At 41.8% G+C, this 26,663-nt stretch overlaps 1 protein-coding gene across 7 annotated transcripts in view; it reads right to left on the bottom strand.

Moving 5' to 3' along the window:
* Positions 1 to 26,663, bottom strand: part of SGCD (sarcoglycan delta) — a 358,768-nt gene that overhangs the window by 46,361 nt on the left and 285,744 nt on the right. For all 7 annotated transcript variants that reach the window (XM_076350312.1, XM_076350308.1, XM_076350309.1 and 4 more), the window contains 2 exons: positions 14,151 to 14,238; positions 11,755 to 11,874 (listed from right to left, as the gene is read on the bottom strand). In XM_076350312.1, the coding sequence (XP_076206427.1) occupies positions 11,755 to 11,874; positions 14,151 to 14,238 (208 nt within the window). The remainder of the gene's footprint in view (positions 1 to 11,754; positions 11,875 to 14,150; positions 14,239 to 26,663) is intronic.

Here is a 26,663-nt window from a genome sequence, read left to right as displayed (position 1 = left end):
CGGGCTATTCTGGCTCTGCAGAGGAGAACTGGGATGTCATGGAGAAACAAATGTTTGACCTCAGGGAGTAGAAGAGAGAGAGGGTGAAATTTGAAAATATGAAGTCCAAGGTCATGTTCTTAGAAAGTAGTAAAAATTTCTTGTCTGTGTTGGATGCTTCCAGGATGGGAATGTCTCTGGATAAAGGCTGAGTGCTACTCATGATTCATGGCAGCGGGACAGGGCCAAAGGGAAGGCAAACGTGACATTAAACTGAAAGGTAAGAGGCAAGTCTAACAGGAACATGAAAAAAATCACATTATTTTAAGAATCATCAGTGAATCCTTGAACTACTATGTAGCCCCCAGCTCATCCCCAGTGAGGAAAGTGTACAGAAAGGAAACACTGTCATGACTGCACAAACAGAAAAAGTCTATCCTACAAAAGAAGACTGGAAGGAGTCGGCTTTTTAGCTTAGCAGCATGATGACTACGGAAGGATATGAATGCTGTGTATAAATACATTAGGAGGATAAATAACATGAAGGAAAAACAACTACTGGCTCTAGGCCAATGTTGGCATGAGAGCAAGTGGCAATAAACTGGTCCCAACTATATTTGGGAAGAAAAGTAAGTGTTTTCTAGCCAAAAGAGGAGCAAAAATGGGAGCTTTTCAGTTAGATGGGACAGACAATCTAGCAGATTTGGCAAACTCATTACTATAAGACGTGGCGTCTCAAAACCAGGGGACAAGGTTTGCAGGACCAGAAAGTGCCTTCTAGTCTTGCACTCCCCTAGTCTTATTTTCACTGTCCTCTACCTGAGGAATGATGGGTTTTGGCAAATGGTATCAATGCACAGCTCCAACAGTTCAAAAATTAGCTGCTACAGTCTTCCTTCTCAATCAAAGCTACTATATCCCTCTTCTCCCTTTACTGAGTATAAAGCAAATGTAAATTAAATTTATTATTGTACAACACAGCTTCTACTTCCTGAATTGTCTGTTATCAAAACATTTACTATCTACCATGAAAAATGCGTAATACAAAATTTCTATTTCATTGCAAAGTACTGAAAATATTTTTTTTTCATCTTATGAGACTCTTTGCTGCTGCTAAGGGTAACTTACCTGCAAACAGCCAAAGACAGTTAGGAGAAAACAATCATATAATTTGTATTTAAACATACTATACTGTACATCCCTAGGCAATAAATTATTCTTTCTCAGAGTATTATATCAGAGAGGCTTCTATTAAAAGCCGTACCTACTGATTCCCTCTTCTGACACCGTGTAATTTACCACCGATAAATGTTCATAAACAGTTTGACTGAAAAATCCATAAAGCCATTTCAGCTTTATTTTAAGTTCCATTTAATGTCCCTCAAAAATGATTTCATCAATGTGTTTCCATTAGCTGGTTTTCTGCCCAATAACTTAATTCCACACAATCAGTCAGGAACTTATAAAGCATATGACAGGATCTACCTAAAGTGTTTTGAATCATCATAAAGATTCACTCAAAGAGTGGTTTCGCCCCCCCCCCTCTACTGCATAAGGTGTGGGGGCACAAATGTCAAAGACCCCTATATGTGTTCACTTCATGCAAGAACAAAAATCAAGAGTCCTATGGCAAGGGAACATTTACAGTTCAATTTCAGGGTTTGGGGATTTTTTTTTGTTTGTTTCTTTCTCTTCTTTCATTTGAGATTCAGAAGAAAGACTGCATGAGAACAGGTCTGCCAAATAAGAGTTTGCATTTTCTCTGGCACTAGTGGTTTCTTAGAAGCCTACTGCCACATGCAGGAGAAAAGCCTGGTTGCGGTTTGGACCACTGCAAGTAAGTTGCTGGAGCGACATCCAGCTTCTGGACCTCATCTCACCTCCCTCTTCCCATTCTGCACCCGCCACAGGAGCCTCCAGTGCCACTGGTCTGTTGCATCTTCTGAACAGCTCCAGCTCTTGCATAGGAAGACACTGTCCTTTCTTGCTGCAGAGCACGTGCCTGGCACAGCAATCTGCCCTCACTGTTTCCAACACGGAAGCAACAAGAGCCAGTGGGCTGGGCTTTCGGCAATCATCTTGCTCTGCGACATGAATCCAAGACATAGCATAAAACAAGGCGGTTTTTTATCCCAGTTTCACACTGAAACAAAGCAGAAGCATCATGTTCTGTATGTGCACGTTGGTCTGCCAGCCTCCTGTTGAAGAGTGCCTTTTGAAGCATTAGCCCTCTTCATCCAAATGTGGAGTTGGTTGATCAATCTCATGAGCTTTGTGAGAAAAGACTGGGAGATTACTAACACCCCGCCAAGGCAAAGGCTCTGGTGTGAGCTCAACATTGGCTGGATGCCAGCAGCTCCGCAGGGGAGAGAGGAGTTACGAAAGCCCCAGGAAGGGAGCAAATCTCAGCTGGAACATGCATCTTCTTAACCAGCAACAAATCCAACCAAAGAAAAGTGGGCATCAACAGTTCAGCTTTCCAAGCTGCCTCTTGCCTTCCCTGTGTGCTGCAGAAGTACCTGAGCTGCACGACACTGTCCTGGCACCTTCCCTGGTGCAAAGGCAAGGGCCATCTCTGCTTCCTCTGGCCAGAACTGGGCTCCAGCCACCATGCCAAGATACTGATCACATACCGCTCCCTCTGCACGAAACTTGCTCTAGGCTTCTACTGCTATCAGCTGGAAGGGAGAGAAGAAGAGCTCAAATGCAATGCAATAAGAGGTATTTTTAGACTAATGATTGATGCTCCTGCTGTCAAGGGTAGGTGGCAATCAGCTGAACAGCACTTGGGGGTGAACAGTAAGCGAAGGAGAGAAATCAGGTTTCTGCTCAGGTGCAGATGCACCTGGTTAGCTATTCCCCGCTTTCCTTTTTCTTTTCTTCCTAGACAACACATTTCTTTCCCACTCTGTGTATTCTTTTAGTAATAATTCCAGACCCACAGTACACCTTTAGTGTTGTATATCACTGCTTTATAATGAAATTAGGGTCTCAGAGCCCTGTGACGATCTTGGTGATTAAGTTGGCTTAAGTGTATCTTCTCTTTAGTGCTCTGCCTTAAAGTAGCACTGTGCAAATGAGGGGAGAAGGATTTGCTATGATTTTTTTCTAGCTACAGTCAAGAGGCAATGTATAGTGTGCTGATGACCTCCATAAACTACCTCTATTCCCACTATTCTTGACCAGGACACATTCAGCAATTTGTTCATGAAAACATCTGTCTGACAAGGTTCTCTGCTCTGTAGGTCTCATCAGGGTAATATGTGACAGTCTCAGAAAGGTGTCTGTGCAAACAGATGTCCAGGAAGCAAATCCAATACAATATAGGTAGAAATGATTTGTGACCACTTCTTTTAATTCCTAGCTTTAAAAGCCTTATTCATCCTTAATTTATGTTTTTAAATGGATGAACATAGTAATTGCTGTTGCTCCCCTTGAATCCCATCAAATCTGAAATCAGTAAGAGCTCCATTTCAGGGCCCAACAATAATAGCCTGGCTAGGTTAAGCCAGTGCACTGAACAAAAGCCATAAAGCTTCATTCATGTTTCTTTCGAGGATACTATAAAAACAGTTCATTGCAGAGGTCTGTCTGCCTGCCTACCTTCGTTGTCAAAGTTGGGCAGTTTTTCTTTTAAGGGCAGTCTATGTAATGAAATCAAGTGCAGCATCAACAAAGGTGTTTATGATAAAAATGTAATATAATTTATTTAGAATATTTTAGATGTTGGTCTTGGCACTGTATGCACATGGGGGGGATCCAACCCTTAGACACTGGGCTGTGGTTGAGTTAGGCCAGACGGGAACTCCTTGTGGCTCCAGCACCGCCAGCTCCGCCGGGTGGAGGAGAAGCAGTTACCTGACTCATAGTCCCAAGAAATAAAAGGAGCCTGGTTTTAAGCTAGAAAACTTGCAAACAATAAGATGAGCATGTGGGTTATTAGTGATGTATGTGTCTGTAGACACACGTTGATCTTCAACAGCCTAGCTTCAGTGGTTGAATGTCTGAGAAATATAAAGGGAATAATGGAAAAGAACAGAAGGGCTTGCACCCAAACTGAGAAAAGACATACGAAGAAGGGTTGCTACAACTTATGCTGACCTCTAGATATCTCCTTCTTGACTAGTTTTGGGGTCCTTCAACACTTTTTCTGCAGCTCAACAATAGCAATGTCACCACTGAATTCCTTTGAAGCTCTTCTTGGCATTCTTGTGCAAAGTTGCAAAGAAACTCAGGAGAGCACCTGAAGTAGGAATACACAGTGGAAATTTATCAAGGAGAGTATTATGTGAGCTTCAAACAGATCAGGTTGTGAAGGCTGTGGAAGACACTTAGGAAATAAAATATAAATCTGCCACACTTTTAAACTTGATTTCAGTGTTTGGTAAGTGTACAGTATGTTTCTTTCATAATCCTTGTGACATTTAATCAATATTAATCTGATGGTGGATGATTCTTCTTTCTCCTTAATCAGGATTAATGTAACGCAATCTGAACACACATTTCAGCCCGGACTAGAAGTCTATACACTTTACATAAATGCTATCCTTTTTGCCTGGAATGTACGTTGAAGCAAAAGCAAACACAAGAAAAACTTTCTCAGCATATCTCCCTCCCGACACACATTGTTCCCTCCAACAAAAGACAAGTTTACAATCTGGGTGAGTGGATTTTGAAAAAGGAGGGCAATGTTATTTGAATTTGTCATTAAAAGGAATGGACAACAGTGTCTATGCCTATTGCCCTCAAGGCAGCAAAGCAATCAGAAGTATTCATTCAAGAATTGTATGTTTGCTCCAGATCTGGCCATTTTAATTTCTTCCCTTATACAATGGGAAAAAAAACTTTATTTGGAAGAAAGCATCCAGAAATCCCACCCCAGCCTCTGGGGAAAAAAAAAAACCCACCCAATTCAACCAAATAATTTTTTTCTATATAGTTTTTTAATTCTTTGTCACTGCTGATTACAGATTAAATCACTTTTTCACACCTGACTTTTATGTTGATACAGCAATAGTGCAATACTTAACTGAGAGCAAAAAAGAATTTTCTCGTGGCTTTAATCACTGATAGGAAACACTTTTTTTTTTCCCTGCTGCTCCTTAATTTTGCTGAACATATTTTTTTTCCAGCACCACAACTCTGCAATGAGTGCAAAGAAATTTGATGAAACTCTGTTGCCATGACTGAACGCTACAGACAGTGGAGGCTGTTTCCAGTCTTGCCAGTGCCAGTGCTAAAACCTGGTATCTTCATTCTTCTGCGTATTTCCCTACTTTCCTCATTTTATTCTCTGTCTCTTTTCCGCAGGACCAGTGACTACACGACAGCTTGGCAATTGCTCCGGGACTGCATTAGTATTACTGCGTAATTTACCTATAGGGAGGGTGTAGTGAATATTCGTAGCTGCTTCCTAAAGAAGTTCATACATCTTCAGCAAAAGGTCAAATGCCTGTCCAAGCCTCGTGAGCAGTGCGGTCGTGGCACGCTCTTTTCTCTTCCCGAGAGGACAGAAGGGAGCTTTGGAGCAACTGCTACCCCCAGGTGCCTTTGAAGCAGCCTGAGCAAGCAGGAGCTCATTTGCAATGGGATGAACTGGGAAAGGCCTCTGTCCCCAGGCTGATGGCACAGCGTTTGCTTCCAGAAGCACAGCGAGGTACCCCAGCGAGGTACCCCAGCAAGGTACCACAGCCGCACTTTGGCAGCACCGAGCCATCTTTGGGTCAGAGGCAACTTCCTCTCCACTGCCTTTGTAAAGGAAAAGGATCATAGTAGGAAAATGTTTCAATTTGCTAAGAAATCAGTCTTGTAGCACCATTTCTCCTTTAAAAAAGCTACTTACAGACCTGTAGTAAGAACATGTTTTTCAGGAAAACGTACAAAATCCACAATACAAAGATTCAAGCTTGGCATTTATCCTCAGGTGTAAAGTTGCAGCAGACTCAATGGTGAGGCCAGAAAGCTCCGTTTCCTCTCTGGATCAGGCCTGATTTCAACACTTGGCTACGAAAGTTGTTCCCTCTGCCACAAACAAATCAGCAAAATGCCATTTTGAAATCACAATGGCTGCTGTAAAGGGCAACCGTGCGTGTCCTGACCCATAAATAATCGCTTCTGAAAAAGGGTGCATGCAGCAAAAATGGGTGGTAGTTCCTGGAAGTTGTTAAATTTCTAGCTTACACCACCCTCTGAAATGACTGGTACCAGTCAAATAGCTTTGTGGGTTATTTTAATGAAATATAACTACTCTTGCACTCATTAAAGTTACTCTGCTGTAAATATTGCTGCAAACATAAGCTAGAAAGGACATGCCAAGAAGCTACTAAAATTGTAATACTGAGGAAATGTGAACAGAGTCCTTTAACCAGGCTGGCATTGCAGCCACAGTTCTGCAGGGTTCCTCCCAGATCAAGCTAATACAAGGCTCCCTGAAAATGCTTGTAGATGTGAAGCTTTAGAGCCAGCTGAGACAGCTTACACAGACATATTATGTTCACCACATTCATATTAATCGTGTTCTCCTCTTGTCCAAAGTGAAGAACACTGCAAATGCTTTTTTAACCCTTCCATGGGTAATGAAACCCAGCACTTCGTATTCTGCAGATACAGAGCAGGTTACTCCTTCTGCCCCCAGCAACAGAAAACCCCAACCCAAACCCTCCCACTCAAAAGAGCTTTCTCTGAGACAATCAGCAGTGATCTCATTGACTGTAAGCTTGGGCTATGTTGATTTTATTGTTGGTGTTCCTCCACTAAAACTTCTAAAGTCCTTAAAATACAGCTCATAAATAAAATGCTGAAAATGTGCCTCGGAATTAATTACTCCAAACTTATTAATAAATTTGCAATAACATTTCAACGGCTGACTCCTCTTTTCAGGTGCATTCCCAGGCACCTGGAGAGAAACTAGAAAAAAAAAATGCTGCCAAACTAACATTCCTGAAAGTCTAACCTGTGGTCAGCATTTGCATGCTCCACATGGTTCATCGCCCAGAAGGAATATGTTACAGCGGAAAAAAGCTACAAGGTAGAAATAGAGCTACTGGCTGATTATTTGAAAGGAGGGCATGCAAGGGGATGGCGAGATCAAAGGTATGCTTTAGCCAGCCGTGGTGCTGGGGAGGACTGCAGTGTGTGGCGGCTGGGTCACACGTCTCCTGCAGAGAAGCTCCTGCAGTCTTTATACTGGGAGATGACAGGCGTCCTACCCCGCTCTAAATACAGCTATTTTAGTTAGTGTTTGCCAGAGGGAAAGGCTTTAGCCAAATTTTTTATCATTAGGCTATATTAGAAGAAAAGTCTACGCTATGGTAGTATAAATATCTAAGTGAGAGGCACATTTTCCAGGGACCCAGAGTGGGAGCAATTTTTGTCCCTGTATTCTTCTATTACAGAAAAGGGACCCTGTGGTTTTATGATTAATCCCATCCTTATTGCAAAGCAAAATGGTAATCTTAAGAGTAGTTAAAAAGCGTGGTTAATTTCTAACGGGACAGCATCCAGCCCATGCAATCCTACCTCCCACGCAAACCTTCCTCCACCACTCAATGCCAGGGACTGCGAAAGCCTGTAAGCTGCAGGAATGCGTCTTTTGTGTTTTTATCTCAGCTCACTGCAATGCATGTGGATTCCCATCTATATTTAGTCTTAAAAAAAATTGGTTGAATCCATCATAAATATTAAACACCGGAATATACTGGAAAGTTTCCCTGAAACAAAACTTCAGAAAATAATCTCCAAAAAAGATGTCAAGGCGTTTGGGAGAACTGACACTGGCATGTCATCAGATGTTGTCTTATAAAGCTAAATTAAGCATCTGACCAGAGTTTAATTTCTGTAAAAAATCATGCTAATTTAAATTGCTTTAGATTTAATTAAAAATGCTTTTCTAGAGAGATAATAATGTAACTCTGTTAATTAGTATCAAGTGGCATCTAGAGGGCATATTTAAAAACTAATCTGGAGAATAAATAGAGCTAATTAACAGTCAGAATAATGCTTTATGATTGTCTTTTGTTTATAAATGCTACAATGTTCAATATGCTATTAAATGAAATTGGTAATTAATGTATATCAAAGTTATTTTTTAATGCTCTTTTAACTAAAGAGTATTTCTTACGCACCATTTTTCAGACGATCCGGACACGTTTCATTTCTGGAGGGAGGGAGGAGAGGGGAAGGAGAACCGCCGTATGACGTACCACATATGAATTCAATTAGGACCAGCTCATTCATCTCCCATAACACAGACCGTATGTGTTTATGAGCCCACGGGGGACATCCAGCGAGGCATCAGTTTGCATCCACGTGGTGTTTGCCAAAGTGCACTGCTGACTAGCAATGGCCAGTGCAGGGAAGGTTTGCACTTTATGCCACGCACAACCCCAGGAGCAGCACTATGGTGCTGTTTAGCAGGCAGAGAAGTGGCAGATTTTGCCTTCAAAATCTAAGCCTTGCAAAACCAGAGTCACGGTTCTGAGGAATGAGAACGGCTCCGAGGTTTGCTGTAGTATCTTTTAAAAGACCATGAGGTGCTCAAATACCTCAGGAATGAAGCTTGTAAAAGAAAGTGGTGCTAACAGTGAGGATGTGCTGTCATCCAATCCCACCACAAGAGCGGAGGAGATGGCTGGGCAATTGCAGGCAGTGGCAGATGAGCTTGGAAGAAAAAGGGCAGACCAGATTTGGCATAAGGCTCAGTTTCTACATGACTTTTTGTAGGCAAACATGAGCTCCTTCTGAGTCATCTGGACAAATGCAGCTGCTGAGCTCCCGGCTGGCTTTAAACAAGGTAGAGGGAATTCGTGCTTGTGTCTGGAAAAGGTTGTGTAGATGTTATCAGAGCTGACCATGGCCAAAGGGCCCAGAGAGCTGCCCTTGTCCTCAAACAGAAGTTCCTGTTATCCTCCAATCTCTCCTATGATGACACGTTTGACTGGATTCACTAAATGAAATAAAATCATTGAAGTACTCTAAATGACATCATGCATGAAAAGCAGAGGGGACCAACTCTGTGTCCTTTAATGGTGAAAAATCAGAAATAACCCCTCAAAATACAATTAAAATAAAAAGCACTTTCATTTGGTAAGCTGCACTACCCATGCTGTGCAATTTTTTGAAGCACCATCAAATGCAGCACATGTCCTATTTGTATTTTTTTAATCCATAATTCTATGTATTCCTCCCTTTTTAATGCCTTGCTAACGTTGAAAAATCCTTTAGCTACCTAGAACAGAGTCCATCTCAAAAAAGGAAAGTGCCTCTTTTCTCATGACAAGGCTTCAGCATTACTTTGTAGAACAAACTTTCAGAATCAACTTTGAAGAGCGTACAAAGAAAAAAAGTAATTATCATTAACAAGATTAAAAGCTAGCCACAAGCCCAATAACTGCTGCTCTAACCTCTGTGAGATGACTTTCATGCCAGACATACACTTCCTTCTATAACAAGTACATGTTCAGCAATAACAAGTTGAGATTATTTACATAGCGTAGATAGGTGTCGGCAGACACATACCGACAGCACCTGAGATCCCAAACACCACAAAAATGATCAAAGGAATTTGTCTGTGTACTATAAGTTGGACTAGCCTCAAGTGCAGACAAAAACACTGGAAGAAATACGAACATATGGTGTAACACTTCCCAGCATGGCAAACAGCCATGGCAAACACTTTTGGAGGTAAAATTAGATTGGGGAAGCAAAGCTGGAGAAAAACAAAGCCAAGCATGAACTCTGAAAGCATTTCAGCTCAAGGTCATTGAAATACTCGCCATGTAACATCACCAGTGGTATCACTCTACCTTTTCTTTTCCAACAGATCTGCATAAGCCAAATAAACCCCAAGAAACACTCAGTTGCAGATAAAAATGAAAGTGCACTAGAGTGGTTTGCAATATTTTTGATGCTGTTTATTCTGGAGACTAAAACAAGGCAGAAACTCAAAATAACTATCAAAAATAATTGCTGGTTTCTCCAAAGTACAACGTAAATAAAACCCAATATTTTTGTAAGTATGTAATCTGAAAAGAAGCATTTGCAATTTGTAAGGAAAAGTTTCTGTTATTTTTTTTGAAGAACCAATGATATAAATCTCTCTCATTTTAAGGTCTCTAAGAAAACACTTAAAACCTGTTGCTTCCTGACTATATCTAGCCTGCACAAAGACTGTACAATTAATCAGCTCTGAAGGGTGCACTGGGAAGGGAGATTTGTGGTAGAACATGGATTGTGACGAATGTTCCCCAGCTCTGTAACACTGCAAGAATTGTGAATGGTCCTTTTCAAAGTTCTAAGCTAAAAAAGATACTGTTAATTTTGTGAAGTTTAACATTTATCCTATAAAACTCACCTAACTTTGTGTAGCTGGTGACTGAACTAGTCCAGTATGTACCACCAGTGACCTGCAGAGAGCTACACCTGGCCTGTCTACAAACAGGAACCATCTAGAATAGCACGACATCAGGTAACAAAAAACGTTAAGGGTTGGATACAAAGTCCCATTCATGATGGTTAGACTCTGAGGCGCTCATTTTAAGCTCCTTTCAATTATACATAATATATTGATAATATGCTATGTAATATGTAGAAATAATAATAAAAATACTATATATCATTCTAAGCTCCTTCGTTGATCTCTCTGTTTTTAGGAGCTCACTAGAGAAGTCAGGAACAATTTGGAGCGGACAGATGCATCCAAATCAAGCCATTAGAAAACAGGTATCGCTGCATCTACAGAGACCAGTGGCACTGCTGTGTGACTAACTGCTAGCAATACTGAGCTACCCAGTCCGGTCCCACATGAAAACATTCATGAGCAAATCTTAGACTAACCAAAGAGCATGGATTGAACTGGAGAGCTGGAGAATTCAAGTTCCTAAGAGGTAATTTCATGTAACTATCTACATTTTAAAATTTTACAATTACCATAACTGTTTCTTTTCTCTAATTTAAAAACAAAAAAACACCCCAAACAATAAACAACCCCCACCCCCCAAACAAAGTGTATCCCCAGTTTTTATTAGGAACTACCGCTGTAAAGCCTAGCAGGCAGGACAGCTGGGGAGGCAGATCCTGCACAGACGAAAGGAGAGCTCAAGCTGCCCCCTCTGTCTCGCAAGGCAGACGGGGAAGGGGTGGCACTGGTAAGGCTGGGCTCTGCTCCCGTGCACGGGGCGCTTAACCCACCCACAGCATAGCTGAAGATGGCGCAGAGATGCACAATGTGCTCTCGTACGTGGCTAAGGAAAGATAACTAATATAACGGACACCAAACTATTCAGAGAATTAGTATGAGATCCTAATTCGCGCTGACTTTTTCACTGCAGGTCTCCTCCGTGGTGTTCGCTTTAGAATGAAGGAGGAGCTGGTGAAAGTGGTGCGATCAAAAATATGAAGCCTGAGGTTTCCCTACGCACAGTGACTGCAGCCATAGAAGCATCCTTACAGCGATCCCTCACTGTCCTTCATCCCAGACCCAAGAGATAGTTGTTCAGTTTCCAAAGCTGGTTTTAAAGCTGCTTCACTGAGCCAGACAAACCACTTCCAGGGGAGTTTTTTTCTGCAGGGGAAATAACACATTGTGCAAGTTAAGAAACCCCTCAGATAGAAACTCCTGGCCATTATCTGCTTGGGGAAGATTCAAAGCAATAAAGACAGCAAAAGGCTTTATCTCCAAAATAAGCCTTCCCCAAGCATGAGGGGTAGTTAGGCAAAACTATTCTAAAATTTGAAGAGGCGTTTATTAAAACAGTGATTTAGTGAATAATCTTTTACCTAAGACTCTCAATCTCTCTGCTCCAACCACCACTTCGTTGTCATCTGCAGAAAACAGCAATTTTCCGGAGAGGGTTTTCACCTCAAATTTTTGGCTGTGTGCTTCCACTGCTTGGGGACCTAGAGGGAAGAAGAGATTTAGCACAACCTTTTAGTGAAAAGTGTGAGAAAATCACATAGTAGCTTCATACATTTAATAAGCCCATCTGCTGAGATTATCCTAAGAGCTCTGCAGATACAGCCTGCATCTGACACATCAAACAGGGAGGTCTGTGCTTTTCAGAGGGTGACCTCTTGTTAGAAAAGGGCACTGTTTTCTACCCAAATAACAACCCCTCAACTATTTCTACTTATGTTTTTGTTAATGCTTATGTATGTCATAAAATCACCATTAAACTTGGCATAGCTGGGAAACTTTTACAAAAAGACAGAGCCATATGTGAAATAGCAATGAATATACCCAGCCATGCTTTCAGAGCATTGGTGTAGCTGTAAGAGGCATCAAGAGTTCCTCAGTACATTTTGCTTGGACTGATGCTGCAGTGTAAAAGATTCCTGGTTTTCTGCCTGTTAATGATACCTGGATTACAATGGTATCAGTGCCATGCACAGTCCAATCTGAAAAAAAAAAGACAAACACCACCACAGGAGCAAATGTTTTCTTTTAGACCATTTCAACCATGCGCAGGCCAAGACAAACGGCAGAGTCTCCCACGTTTCAGAAAGTTATTAGCGAGTAAAACTTTCCTTCGTAGCTCTTATTTCAATTCTGCTGCTTCTCCTGCAGCCTGCTGCGCACCGCAGTGCTGGAAAGCCTCTGGCAATGCGTTTTGTTGTGGATAAACAGCCTGATAAACATCAGCTGCCTGAATAGCAATTCTGTGCAGGTCTGTGGCTCAAAGACTACAAAGAGCAGACCCCTCTATTACCCGACCTAGGCTAAACTTCGGACAAATCAGCATCTAACAGCCCTGTGCAACCCAGTCCAAGCCACAGCCTCTCTGGAATATGCTACTGCACAAGGCAGGTGATCGGACTTCGCATTACTTCTGGCCATCTTCCTGACTAGTCCCATTTCTCAAAAGACAAGAGAAATAAGACCTGAAAGCCAGTTATTTTCTTATAGGCAGGTTCAAGCTTAATCTATACGCAGCGTTTCCCTGCACAGGTCATCTGTATTGGCATCAGGGCACACAAAGAATCACGTGCATGATTCGTACTACAGAAAAGCGAGGCTATGCCGAGATCCCTGGAAACACTTAAAAATCTTGCAGCCATTCTGAGTAAATCCAGTACTTTCAAGCTTTAAGTTTGATTTGTATCTTGCTAATTAACTGCCTCCCTACTCATCACTGCAGCACGCACTACATGGGACCATGTCTTTGCTCCGCTCTGAAATCAAAGCTGCTGCCGAATGCAGAAACGAGCTCAATAACCAGAAGATCATGCCGGGAGACATCACTGACCGTGTCCTCCCAAGCTCTCGTGAAATGAAGGTGCTTAAGTGAACCAAATACCCTCTTGAAAATATATGGAGAACCAACGAACTAAACACACTCATTCTGAATGTGAGAATCAGGGAGCTTGGGGTTGAATTTATTTCCTCCCTCCAGACAATTTTCCTGTGTGCTGCTTAAATCATCGCTTACTGAAGCTGCATATTTAATTATTTAATACTGTGACTAGAGGCCAAGATGTTATATAAGCAAACCAAACAACCCAGTCTCACGTAGAAACATGTTTATGGATTACTGGCTCTGCCACAGCAATGCTTCTCCCAGTCCCTAGATAAATCTCAATAAATAAATATCTATCCTATATCATATATATTATATATTAGAATATATAATGCATTAGGCTCTTTCAATCCAAATTACACATGCATTCATTCAAAGGCTGCCGTGCACTGGGGATTTATGAAACACTCATTTCCCCATCAAACACACTCATGCTTGGGAGCACGAGAGCGTTCTTCATCAGCAGAAGGGCACAGAGAGCTCTAAACTGCAAAGCGTCCCAACCCAGCCACAGCTCATCAGCAGAGTTCCCAAGCTCTCAGGCCAGTTAGAAGTGTCTCAGGAAAAGCCTGTGCCTGTTACAACAGAAATGTCACCCTGCATATGTTCTTCTTGACCCTGAAGTCGTACAAGTAACCTTTCCGTCTCTGGATTGGCTTTCAAATGAAAACGATGGTCTGCTTCATGATCAGAAAGCACCAGCCAGCTGCCTCTCCAGCACGGCTTTCATGTCTCTAGCTTTGTTTCTACAAAGTGGAGCGAAGTACTTCACAAGACACCTGGGCTCTCCTCCTGTGTGCTAAAGCCAACACAGCATCCCACAACACACCCGCTTTCATCCCTCTTTAATTCTGCCACGCAGCCTTTCCCCCTCCTTACCTGTTACAAGACGAGTAAGAACTTTAGTCTTCTCATTGAGGATGTTCACCGTCACATTTCTGGCAGACTGGAAGTACAGTGGATTGCCCTGGAACGAGACCACGAGAGCAAGCACGTGAGACGGGGACGGCTGCCCATGACCAGCCTGCTTGAGACACCCAGAGCTTTGCCTAACGCTGTTGGGCTGCTGTTAATGGCCCCGAGGTTGGGCGTGTGGTTGAGGTGCAGGCTACCCTGCATTAGTTTTTATTTCCAGGATAAAACCATAGTCCACACCTCTGGCCCAGATAATGTCCCAGAGACTAGCCTTGTTTTAGGGATGGTTAGCTTTATTGCCAGTATAAGCCAACCAACCTGCTATTTTAAAATGTGCAGGTGATAGGGGACCTGACCTAAGCTTCCTGAAGGTCATGGTGTTTTGGGAGGGTGGCTGACTGCAGCAGTGCATTTCAGAGTCAAATCTGCAATATTGCACACAGCTTCAGATGACTCCAATGGGTGACTGTGTCTGTGTGCCGCATGGCCACGTGAGTGAGCTGTGCCCAAGGGCTGGGAACGAGAAAACCTTATTAACATGTAGAAAGTGCCTTTGATCTCAAAGCACTTATGAACCATCTGGCACCCGGCATGTACCACCACCATATTCCAGTCTGAGATGCCAGCTTGGGACCAGACCCATCCCATTGGGTCTGGAGATACACAAGACATGAATTCCTCCCCACTCCCCGCCTGACCACACAGATTTCTGCCCATTTTTCATTTTTATGCTTTAAATATACCTCTGAGAGAAGAGTTAGAGCAGCTGTTAACACACAGGAGCCACACAGCTACCTGGCAGCATCCATCTCAGGTATTTCTCCCGCAGAGCGAAGCCAAAGAAAACCCACAGAGAAAACCATCTGGCTCCTTCTGTGTGCAAACGCATCCAAGACACCCGGGAACTCGTGTTTTCTACAGGCAGCCCCAGCCCACACAGCTGGTTTCTCAGGGGCTATTAGGCAACTAAGGCACTAGCGCAGGGTGACCCCAACTTAAATCAGCCAAAAATCTACTAATGTGTGAGGTGGAAATTCACTGCCAGTATCTCTTCATAATGTCTAAAGCAGGCAGCTGATTAAATTAATCAACTGACTAAGCCATAGGATTGGTAGAGGGCATAAAACAGCAAGAAAATCAGCAAGGAGTTCCAAATTTTATGTCCATGTGCTTCCTATATCAAAGTCTCTTTCCAGTGCTTCAAAATCTTTCCATTAGGAATGAATAATCAGGATGGGGATGGAGGATCGTGTAGGTCAGGCATGTTCTCCTTGCCTCTTGAATTTATAAGGAACATAACTAATATTTGCATTGATGCCATTTTTCTGGATCATGGCAGAAGGACTAGGTTGTCTGCATATAAAACATAACAGGAGCACAGGAATGCACTCATGGGAGTCCTGTGATGGGCTGGAGCTTCAAGGAACACTTGTAGTGATGGGTAAACGATTCCCAGCAGTGTTTGCAGAAAACAAACCTCAGAAAACTAAAACAAAACCAGCCCCACATGGGAACAAATATTCACAATAATTACATTTGGTACCTTAAATATTTGTGCTGCATGAACTCACGGGATCAGCCCTTCAGCAAAAAAGGGGGAAATGAGATTTGTTTGATCAATTATAATTAGACCATTATGGCTACATTCAGACTATTTACAACTAAATAAAAATAATAAAAAGAAAGAATTCCACTTAATCATTTCCAGACCTTGGACAAGTTTCAGAAGCTCTTGGTGTCTTTGTGTCCTCATACACTTAATGAGGACAAATCATCCTTATATAGCTCTGTGATGTGTTTGACAGCTTAAGTAATATAGTATCTGAAACTGAAATACAATTAATAAGTTAGAAGTAAGGAGCAGTGGTAATGACTGGTAATGATTTTGTTGGTTTTTATTCATTTTTATTTGTGTTCTTCTAGAACCTAGAAATTAATGTTGATTACTATTTTATGGTTAATAGCACAGAAAAAAAGATGGCTTCACTTGAATACCCACTTGCTGTGGTATTAATTCTCTGCAGCCCTGATCAGGGACCTAATTTGAACACCCCCAGCGATAGCAGTTTACTGCTACATTTTCATTTCACACTTACAGATGAAGGATATTTTTAAAGAAAGATAGCTACAATCTGCATAATCTATAGTCATAGGTGAGACTATAACCACTATAAACATGCCATATCAAGCACAGAAAGGTCACATTTTTGACTTTCACTATTTGACTTTTGTTTATGGAGTTATGCAAGTAGCTAGAGTGTTTGGAAAAGGCCAGGAAACCTTCTAGTCCAAATTCAGGTAGGAAAAATCATTCAATCCCCATGGCTTTGAAACTCTGTTACTGATCTGCATAACAGGAGATTGCACTACGGAAGTACTATAAGATAAGCCAAGCGGTTAACATAAAAAGAGTCACAGAAAAAGTTGCTCCAAAGAAGTCTTACAAGACAAGCTAAGAGCTGGTATCCACCTACGAAAGACTTAAAATACATAATCAGATCTTGAAACGCTTACCCCAGCATAGTCATCTCATTCACTGATTCAGAGCTCAGATTCATGCAGCCTTCAAAAATCTAAATTTCCCTAATGGAAGAGTTATGTTTCTATTGGTCTGCAGGGAAGGAACATTTCAAGCACTTAATGCAATGCCCGCTCTCATTTCCATAATTCTTCTTCCATTAAGAAATGAAAAAGAGCTGAAAAAATTACTCCCTTTTGCTGAAAATTCTGCAGATTTTCTGTCCATCATCTTCTGTTTACAAAGGTAAGAACACTGACATCTTTTACACACTGAACATTTAAAAAATGTTTCCTCTGTTGCAAGCTTGGTGATGATGCCAGCTTCCTTCAATCACACAGAACAAAAATAATTAAAGCATTAAAGAATCCTTAAAACAGCTAGAAATTGTAACTGAAAAGGCGAAACCCTTCACTTCTCTTACACTTTCACGTTATGACACAAAATTAAGTATTCTGATGCACAGGAGCAAATGGAAATCTAGATCAACGTGCCATCGTCACCACAATAAAAATAATTACATAGTGAAATAGTATTCTCACAAACTGTCATAACACTTGATAGACCTGGAGTTAGACTATCAGCATGCAATAAATAAGCACGTCTGACTCTAATTATAACACTGTAAGTATGAGACACACCACATTTCTGAAGTATAATATGCAACAATCTAGTTCTGAATCTTTCCAGATAAATAACATTAAAGAAATAAATATATTTTACTCTCGGACTTGATGCAAAGAAAACTGAAGTGAACAGAAAACTGGATTAAGTATTCTTCCGGGTTCAGAAAAGTAGAGAAAATAATCTTTTTCTCTTTGTCTACCTGTTTCTCTCCAAAAGGTTCTACCCAATTCTTCAGAAAAGCACATTTGAGATAAAATACATCTCATATCAACAATCACACAATAACCCTACATATTTCACTGCCTGCGTGCTATCTGATGTACTGAGAAATCTCGTTCTCTGCCATTTGTTCTTCTTCCTCTCATCACAAACAGGACAACAAGGTTTCCCTGCACCTCTCTTCGCAAGAGTAGATGCTGCTCCCAGCCCACGTGCTGCCACTGACTTGCTCTTTATGCCCAGACTCGGCTGTTACCACTTTAACCTCTTTACAACAACCCTCTATTAACTGTGTTGTGGTAGCAGAGTCCCAGTTCACGTCCATCTTAGCCATCCCATCGCACTGCACTGAACTACAGCCTTCGATTTAACTTCCTACGCAACTTTGCAAATTAAATCAGTGGTCACCTCCTTTCCGACACTATTTTATGTTATTGTTTCTTTCCAGTGGTTCCTTTGATCATTTGGCTGGAGAAACTGAGGTAGAGACATCGATGGGAGTAGGATGCATTTTTTTTCCCTTCTGCATGTTTTCCTGTTTGCTTCTGATTTATTTCAAGCGTTTTCCTTGCAGGACACCGATGGAGGATCCCACCACGCTCTGGGCTGCAGCTCCATTTCTGGGGGCAGGTGAGGCTGGGATCTTTTAAGGACTCTTTGGGCTGGTTAACTACTTCCAGCCCACCATGAATCTATTATTCACGTCTGCAGGAAATACTACATAATAAATACATCATTCTGCCTCTTACTCCAGCCTCTCATTAGCAGACTCAATGACTTAACGATAATGTAAATGTTTGTAGACACACAAAAGAAGTTGCCACAGCTACTCAATATATTAAAACGTTGGACACATGCTGCAGAATAAAGAATGTGAAAAGTACAAAAATACATCAAAACAGTATAGCTTGTTTCCTCACTAAGCAGTGAGGTATCCAGTAAAATATAGAAGACTTTGCAAAAGGTATCGACTGATTGTTTGCTAGGTTAAATACATGGCAAAACAAGCCCTAACAGGTCCCTAGCTGTCTTTCTTTGGCTCACTTTGGAAGAGATGCTAAAAACTCCTAGATGGGATACTAAAACAGAAAAAGCACTTTGACTGACAACCTTAATTTGCAGCTGAAGCAATCCCAACCAGTGCTGTCTTTAAGGAAATTCAATACTTTAACAGATGTCCTTAGACTGTTTTAGGGAATTATTAAAAATATTTGGAAATCCTTTTATATTTTAACAGGCAATTTTAAAATAATGCATCACAGTCAGTGTGTTTGTAATTTGGATGGTCAAAAGGAGTAGCTTTGATTTGATCCTGTGGATTCAAAGACTTCACAAAGTGAGTGCAAGTGAGGCTTGTGGAAATAATGGAAATGGTGAATTTCCTGCAGGCTTGACAAAGGAATGGGAAAAATTAAAATATTAAAGCATAATCCAGGTTGGCAAGGAGCAGTCTATGGAAAAGCCACTCAGAGCACCATTTTCCTGCTCAACTGTACCTCTCACTGACATTACAGAAAGCAAACACTGCTCTATACACAGCTGGACTGTCAGAGGGCAAAAGATCATTTGCTGTAAAGCAAGTAGCCAGCCCACCATGAGAGCAAAAGCTCTCCTTCACCTGGCCTACAGCCACAAGCAGCACATTCACTTGCCTGCACCCTTGAGTGCTGTTTTAAGGAGCTGCTGATAGAGGGGAAGTATTCATGTGGGTTATAATAAATATATTCATTTCCTGAAGTCCAATCAGTCCTACTATACTAGCAGCTAAATGTGATAATAGTAGTAACAGCAATGATACCTACTCTCCTGCATTGCATTTTCCATTGGTAGGGACAACTCACAGCTGCACGAGGCAACGTTTCACAGCTTTGTCTGTGTCAGAGTGACAAGTATTCATTGCCTGTTAACTGAGACACAAAGCAATCATTTCAGGGCACAAGACGTCCTTCACCAAGAATGGCAAACTTTGCTAACGAAAACTCACAAACACATCACCTCTGCCGTATCTCCTAATGTAACCAGACCCAGCAGCACATGCTGCCCGAGACACAGCACCGCGTGCGAGCTCATTTTTGCAGTTGTCAGGCATGACCTGAGACCTACCGGGAAAGCTGACTTTTTAACCATTACTCTGTCATTTTTTGTCGGTTGACACAGATGTGCTTAAATTAGTATTGCTGACCCAGTTTTGCATGTTCTCGTATGACTTGCTCATCCTTCAAAGGGAAGCACCAGTAATACCCTCACTGCATGACACTAAACGCAGAGTGTCCTAACCACGAAGATCTCCAGAACATGCTGTGAGCACACAGTCAAGAACACCAGGCCTGACCCCGAGCGTGCATTTCTTTCCCCCACTCCTGCCTTGGGAACAGAAACTCCTTTGTGGCGTGTCTGACGCTGGAAAAGCTCAGAGCTGCCCCCATAAAACAGAGAGTTGGGAGGAAACAATCGGGTAAAAAAACTTCAGGATTGGTAACAGATGCTGCAGAGATCAAGCAACTGGCACCACCATGAATCACAGCAAACCTCACCAGAACATTGTACAAACGTCGTGCACCTCCTGAAAAACAGACAAAACACTGGACAGCATCTATCTTTAGCCGTGAAGAAGACAAACATGGGAGTATGTAGTGAACCCTGTCCCTAAGATCCTGCTTGGAATGGCAGCCTGGCCTTCATCTATGTCAACAGAAAATCTAGACTTCAGGCCAGACTTGCAAGCCAACCGTTACCGTTTCTATTTGAAAAGTAAACCCAACAGCTCTTCCTCCTGTTTCTGATCTAGCTCCCCACAGCAAGAACAGGATTTTGCCCAGAAGCCTTCTGGCACACAAATTTAAGTCATGTGGCTAAAACCCTAGGTGCTAGATTGAAAACATCCCTTAATATGATTTGAATGTACTTTTTGTTGTTTAATCACTGAGTCTCTTTTGATCTTGACTTTGTCCTTCAAACGGTTGAATATAATGTTCATGTAACTAAATCCCTTTTTTAGTAAAACTTCTGATTTGACAGCGTAAGCTTTTCATAGCAGAATGAAAGGAGACCGTGAATGGAATTGGTAACAAACAGATTAAAACAAATGCTACAAAATACCCCAGTATGTGCTATATTTGTGTCTAAAGATGATTACTTTTAGGAAGGAGGCAACAGGTCCAGCGCAGAGATAACAAAATGTAGTCTGCATCCTCTTCTTCCAGGAAACAAACTTTTCATAAGTGTAACGCGTCCAGGTCATGTAACCTGGATCAGTAACGGAGCTGATACATCCCTGACCTGCAACTGGCACTCAAAGACATAAACGTAGTTATGTCATGAGGTTACTCAATGTGCTGGGTTCCAACTTTTGACATTTTATTAAGTATTCAAATGCTTAAAACAAAAAAATTCAGGTCCCTTCTATGCAAACAAGGTACAGTCACGTTTGCAGAAAGATGTGTTTTACAGTACCATGAAGCTCAAAAAATACTCTGGTCCCACTCAACACATTTTTATGGCATAGATAGTGCACATGTTGGAGTTTTATGTCCAATACCACAAACCCCCGTCTTTTATGGCATTCCTTGAAGTTCATTTTAGTAACAATAGAAACAAAAGGTAAGCTTCCCACAACTACTTTAAAGCAATTACATCTCTGAGACTTTTTTTTTTAAAGTGCAAAGAAGGCAGGTCTGTGATGTGAGATCTAAATGACTGGGTTCTGCTTTTGGATGGCTACCCAAGGGGGTTTGTATGCTTCAAAGTGATTTATTTCTGGCAATCTAGGGGTTTCTCTCTTTAGAAGAATACCTGTAATAATCTCATGAACACAGTGCTTCGAGAGAGTAGCTGCTTCTTCAAGATGCCTCATCAGCTGCTTTGCAGCTGAGATTCTTCTGAAAATTAAATTAAATTATGTCTGCTGACATTAAAAACAACACTGAAAAAACCTCCAAGACATTACATCTGCCTCGACTTCTTTGCCATTCTTTTTTCTTTTTTACTCCATTGACTTATGAGGAAAACCACAGATGACATGATGAAACCGATAGACATACACATAAAAATAAAATGCAACCGTGCATGTTGGAGTTCTATTCAGTATCCATGGGGGTGGGAAATCTGGATTTGTAATGTCTGAAGGCTGCTGCACATTCACAAAACTTTTTGTATTGGCAGGACTGAACTGAGCATTACTGGCTTCAGAAAAAATCCAATGTATTAAGCGTGCTCAGCACCAGAGTCCTCTGGCAAGACACCCTTAGACAACATCTGAAATGAAGAGAACAGCACAACTTGTAAAATGACCAAATAATTCTGAAAATGCTTCAAGCACTTCACTGCTGAGTTCACCCAAAGATGTTATACCAGAGTCGATCAAATGTGCGCTGATGATGAACTTTGCATCACTGGGGAATGGCTCTCCCTCGTACAAACTAAGCAGGACCCGAGAAACTGTAACAGAACAGCAGTCCTAGGTTCTCAGCACATTGATCACCACTTCCAGTAAAAATCAACCAAGTATTCACTAACCATTCCAATTTACTTGAATTCTTCTGCAGAAATACCTAACCGCAGTAGCTGCTCAGTGGCAGCTCGCACCGATCTGATCCTTGTCTATAGGAGGTGTTGTAGCAGCGGGACTATGGATTTGTGCTAAGTTATAGCCTATTTTCTGCCTCGGGCTACCCTAGTTATGGTCAGACTCCAGTGGTGACAGATCTCCTGCTGAAGTGAACACACTGTAGATAGGCACAGTGCCACAGGAGAGAGGGAGAGAAAGGAAGAGAGCTCTGCTGAGGTTTAAAATATTCTAAATCATCCAACTACATAGCTACTCCACTGCTTGTAACTTTTAGTCCAGACAAGTGTGCAGACCTCTGTTCATGTGTTTTCGTTTTTATGGCCTTTCTGGTACGCCTACTGCCTGCCTTAAACATCTTTTAAAACTGCTGGTAAATCATACCTCACTATCTATAAAAGGCATCTGAGGATAATATTAAAATTATATAGGACTAGTAATTTCTGAGTTACTTTCTCTTCCTATCAGCGTTACTTGGACCACAGTACAACCAGAGACAATTAGGATCTCGCTCAGTTAGCGAGGTGAATACACATGAAAGAGTACTTATGGTTAATACTAAGAAAGGCACAGTAATATTTTCCAGAAGTCTGATTCAGCAGTGACACTTGGGTTCTGCAACACTCACAGCCCCTTTTAGGCATTTTGTTACTGCACTGCGTAACGCCAAGTATGTATCCAGATATTTTTCTCTAAGAAGGCTAATAACGTGGCTATCCCTGAACATTGTTTTGAAATTATAACTTTCCTTTGCTGCATGTCATGGATCGCTTACTTCTTGTATTAGATTATAAATGGCCATGCCAACTTACGTATGCATGTACACCACGAAACACAGGCAAGATCCTAGCGGAGGCCCCTGGTGTTACTGAAATTCAGCTGCTGCTAATAAGAAGAAGGGAAAACATTTCCATCTGTCTGGATTGGGAAAAAGAATTCATGAGTCTCTGATTCATCTGCATCCATATGCTGATATGTAGACAATACTTATGGACACATAGACATATGCGAGGTAGCCAGCAACAGAAATCAAATCAATCACAGATCACAGCATGTGATTTGCCTAATTATGAGTAACACCTCACATTTTTTATCTACGCAAAAAGCACTTTGTGAACGAGCAGATGGCATTGCTATGGGATGGCACCATCCTCGACAGTTGCAGATGCAGAGCATTTACACAGCACGCTGAAAAAATGACACAACACAAGCTGCTTCCTGGGAAAAAGATTCAAACTGAACAAGTGTCACCAAACAAAATACACGTATTTATTGATGTTCTGAACTTATCTGATCCAGCCTCTTTCCTCAAATCAAATACACACGCGCAGGCCAGGGAGTGATGCTTTCTAGACATCGTTAAAGTCTCTTAGATAGGACTGTTACGTGAGCTGCCTAGCACAGAAAAGGGGAGATGCAGACCAACTTGAGTCTAGTTCCAACCCGCAAACAATTTAAATCCACACAAGCAGAATCAATAGGAAGAAGCCCTGCAGAGAAAGCAATTACACTGCAAAAGCAACTATATTACAGCACGGTTACGGCTGGAAGGCAGGACGCAGAAGGCCATCCTCACTTCTGTGATTACCCAGTGGAGTTCTCTCCAATGCATCTGGCCTGTGAAATGACAAGGTTCAGCCTGGACATGTTCCTGCAATCAAAGTGTTTCTGTTTCTGAGCTTCTATTGCAATTATAAGGCCCTTCTTTACGAGACCCGTCCTTCAGGTTTGCTGTGCTCCATCGGCAAATGCGGGTCTGTGCATCAGGAAACAGGTTTGAAGGGCTCGGTATGCTCTCCTTTTCAATAGCTTCACGGGAGTAATAAACTCATTTCCTGGATCTGCAATTATTTATTCACTGGAGACTGAGCACTTGCCACTGTACAAGACACAAAGAAAGATCATCTGACCGTTCCTGGTGATAGAAAATTCAGGTTTTCTATTCAAATTTTTGCTTTTATTTGTGGTTTGTCTGCATTTTTTTTCCCCCGAGCTGCTGTAAGCACATACACTGGTGTGACAGGTTTGAAGCAGCTATAAAATGATTGATGAAAACCATATTTTGGCCTTGTTGTGGGAATATTGATTGTAGAAATATACTCAGTTAACTCTGTATGGGCATATCTGGGAAAATGGGAAGGACAGAAAAGAAAGGCTGGGCCCATGACTGTAGCTCTGATACCAAAGTAATTTGATCTGCTTTAATTATGATACAGGGTTATGGGGTCACAGAAACATTTGCACAGACTGTTTTTGAATTGCTTTTACCTAGCCACTTTGTTTCTTCTGCTGAAATGATCAATACTTGGCTTTAAGAAGAATGCTCTGGCGGTCTACATGACTAGACAGAGGCTTCCCCACAGGAATAAACACAGGGGCCAAACTCTGACCTACGGTGCCACAATGGTCCATGTGTGAGTTAGTGTCAGACAGGAATGGTCTTGGAGAGGAAGAACTGCAAACCTCCATCTGTCTCAGAGAGGCTGAACATCTAACAGCCAAGTCAGCAGTACACTTGCAAAGGTAAAATGACAGATGCAGCTAAGCATGTGACATGAAATGCGATTTATCTGAAGGAAAAGATGCTAAATCATGCTGGATGTTGCTACACCAAACACATGTACCTACAGAGATAGCACGACAGCAAAGGTCTGATCAGTGGGACAATTTGCATGAGCAGGAGTAGGGTGCTCTGTGTTGGGATTTGACTGTATCTTGCAGCTGCCATTCAACAGACACTCTTGAGTATCTGCTTCAGGGGGAAGAGAGGAGAGGAACACAGGGTATTGCCATGGTACAGGGCTGATGAGCAAAAATACATCCCTAACCAACACCACTGGGGAACTGGGGAGTGGTATTTCAAGAGATGTCAGGCTCACAGAAAGAGCAGCAGATGCTTTTTCCATGCCTGGAAGAAGACAGGAATGTTGTTTGGGGAAATGGTGAGTAATGGCAAAAGCAGCCAAAGAGATTAGGATGTGTGAAGGTAAAACAGAGCACAGGGAGGCATATAAAAGCCAAGGACCCTGAATTACTCTTTGGGCAATCGGCAGGGTGGCTCAGCCTGTCCGGTTGTCTTCACTTTTAAACAGAAGGCATTTGCCTCCCAATGTCTTTATTCCTGAAGTTCTTTCAAAATTCTGGAGGAACAAAACTGATCAGTGAAGACACCCAACCAGTGGCTCCTACCAGGAAAGGGCGCGGGAAGGGTCCTGCCTGTGTGTTCCTGTTTCTTCTACTTCAGCTAAGCTATGCTTGCCAGAATGCTGCATAATAGAGAATGTTGCAGAGAGAAACAAAAAGCCTGCTGCACTCCCAGCTGTGTACCAACATCAAGGTTCATCATTTATAAATAACAATTGGGATCTTAAGGAAACATAGCAAAAGTCAGTTTGTAGTAGCTGGGGGATTTCAAGAGGTAGCAGAATACAGGTAAAATATTTTGGCTTGAACCAACAGTAGACATGCAATAAAAGGTGCTTCTCAAGCCAGCAGCACTGACAACATAGGTGGCATTGCCCTGTCTGGCCTTTACTTCATTTAAACAATGAAGTATGTTCTGCAAAAACCTGGAGGACACAGGCTCTGAACACACAGCCACAGGAAGCATCAGAGGAAACGTGTTCAGGTTCATCTCATCAGCCCACTGTCTTCCAGCCACGGCTCTTTGGAAACCAAGTCACTAAATCAGTTCAGGTTGATCACTTACTCTTGACCTTTTATGGCAATTAGTGTGCATTTGGATTATGGATTATTTGGCCATTCACTGTGTGGCTTCACCTGTGTGTACAACACAACAGTGAATCTGCTTAAAGGGAAATACCAACTGCTCTAAGGTGTTGAACAGCTATGTCCACTTTGTACTTCTAACCTGCAAAATATACCTCAAAAAATAATGATTTTAAGAAAAACAATGAGTTGTTTGCACTCTTCCAGATCAACCTAATCAAAAGAAAGACAACAGCTTTTGGCTAAAGAACTGAAAGCCTTGCTGGAGAGATATGCTTGTTCTGTCAGACAAATGACCTCTCTTTTCCCCTCAATCAACCCAACTGTCTGTAATTTTATTTATTTCTCTGCTGTTAAATATTGATGTCTTACAAAGCTTCTCATTGGAAAAACCACATCTTCAGCTTTGCTGCCTTAGGCTGCAGTCCTGTCAGATTGCATCCAAGAGGAAGGCTCAGCTTGCATTAGAACTTGGAAAAGAAGACTTTCCAGGCACTGTGAAGAGTGATACGGATGATTCGGTGAACAGCACGCTTCTCTCCAAATCAGTAGCCACCCATTCATGGTGCTGTGGGCAATCTTTTGCAGCTGCTGCTGGCTTCTTAGCAGAGAAGCAGAACTCAGATGTTAACCACTTTTATTTATTAAATGCCCCATGACAAATCCACCGCTTGTCTAAATCAAGAGAGAGACAATGGAATGGTATACTGTTTTGCTCAAGGAGAAAAAGAACTAGAAGCAGAATATCAAGCTGTAGCTGGAAAGAAAGAGAAAGGAAAAAGCCTAGGTCACAAAAGCAATTTCATTGCATAGTTTTAGA

This window comes from Aptenodytes patagonicus, chromosome 12, assembly GCF_965638725.1.
Source record: "Aptenodytes patagonicus chromosome 12, bAptPat1.pri.cur, whole genome shotgun sequence".
Taxonomy (NCBI): Eukaryota; Metazoa; Chordata; class Aves; order Sphenisciformes; family Spheniscidae; genus Aptenodytes; species Aptenodytes patagonicus.
This window is presented reverse-complemented; position numbering and strand designations above follow the sequence as displayed.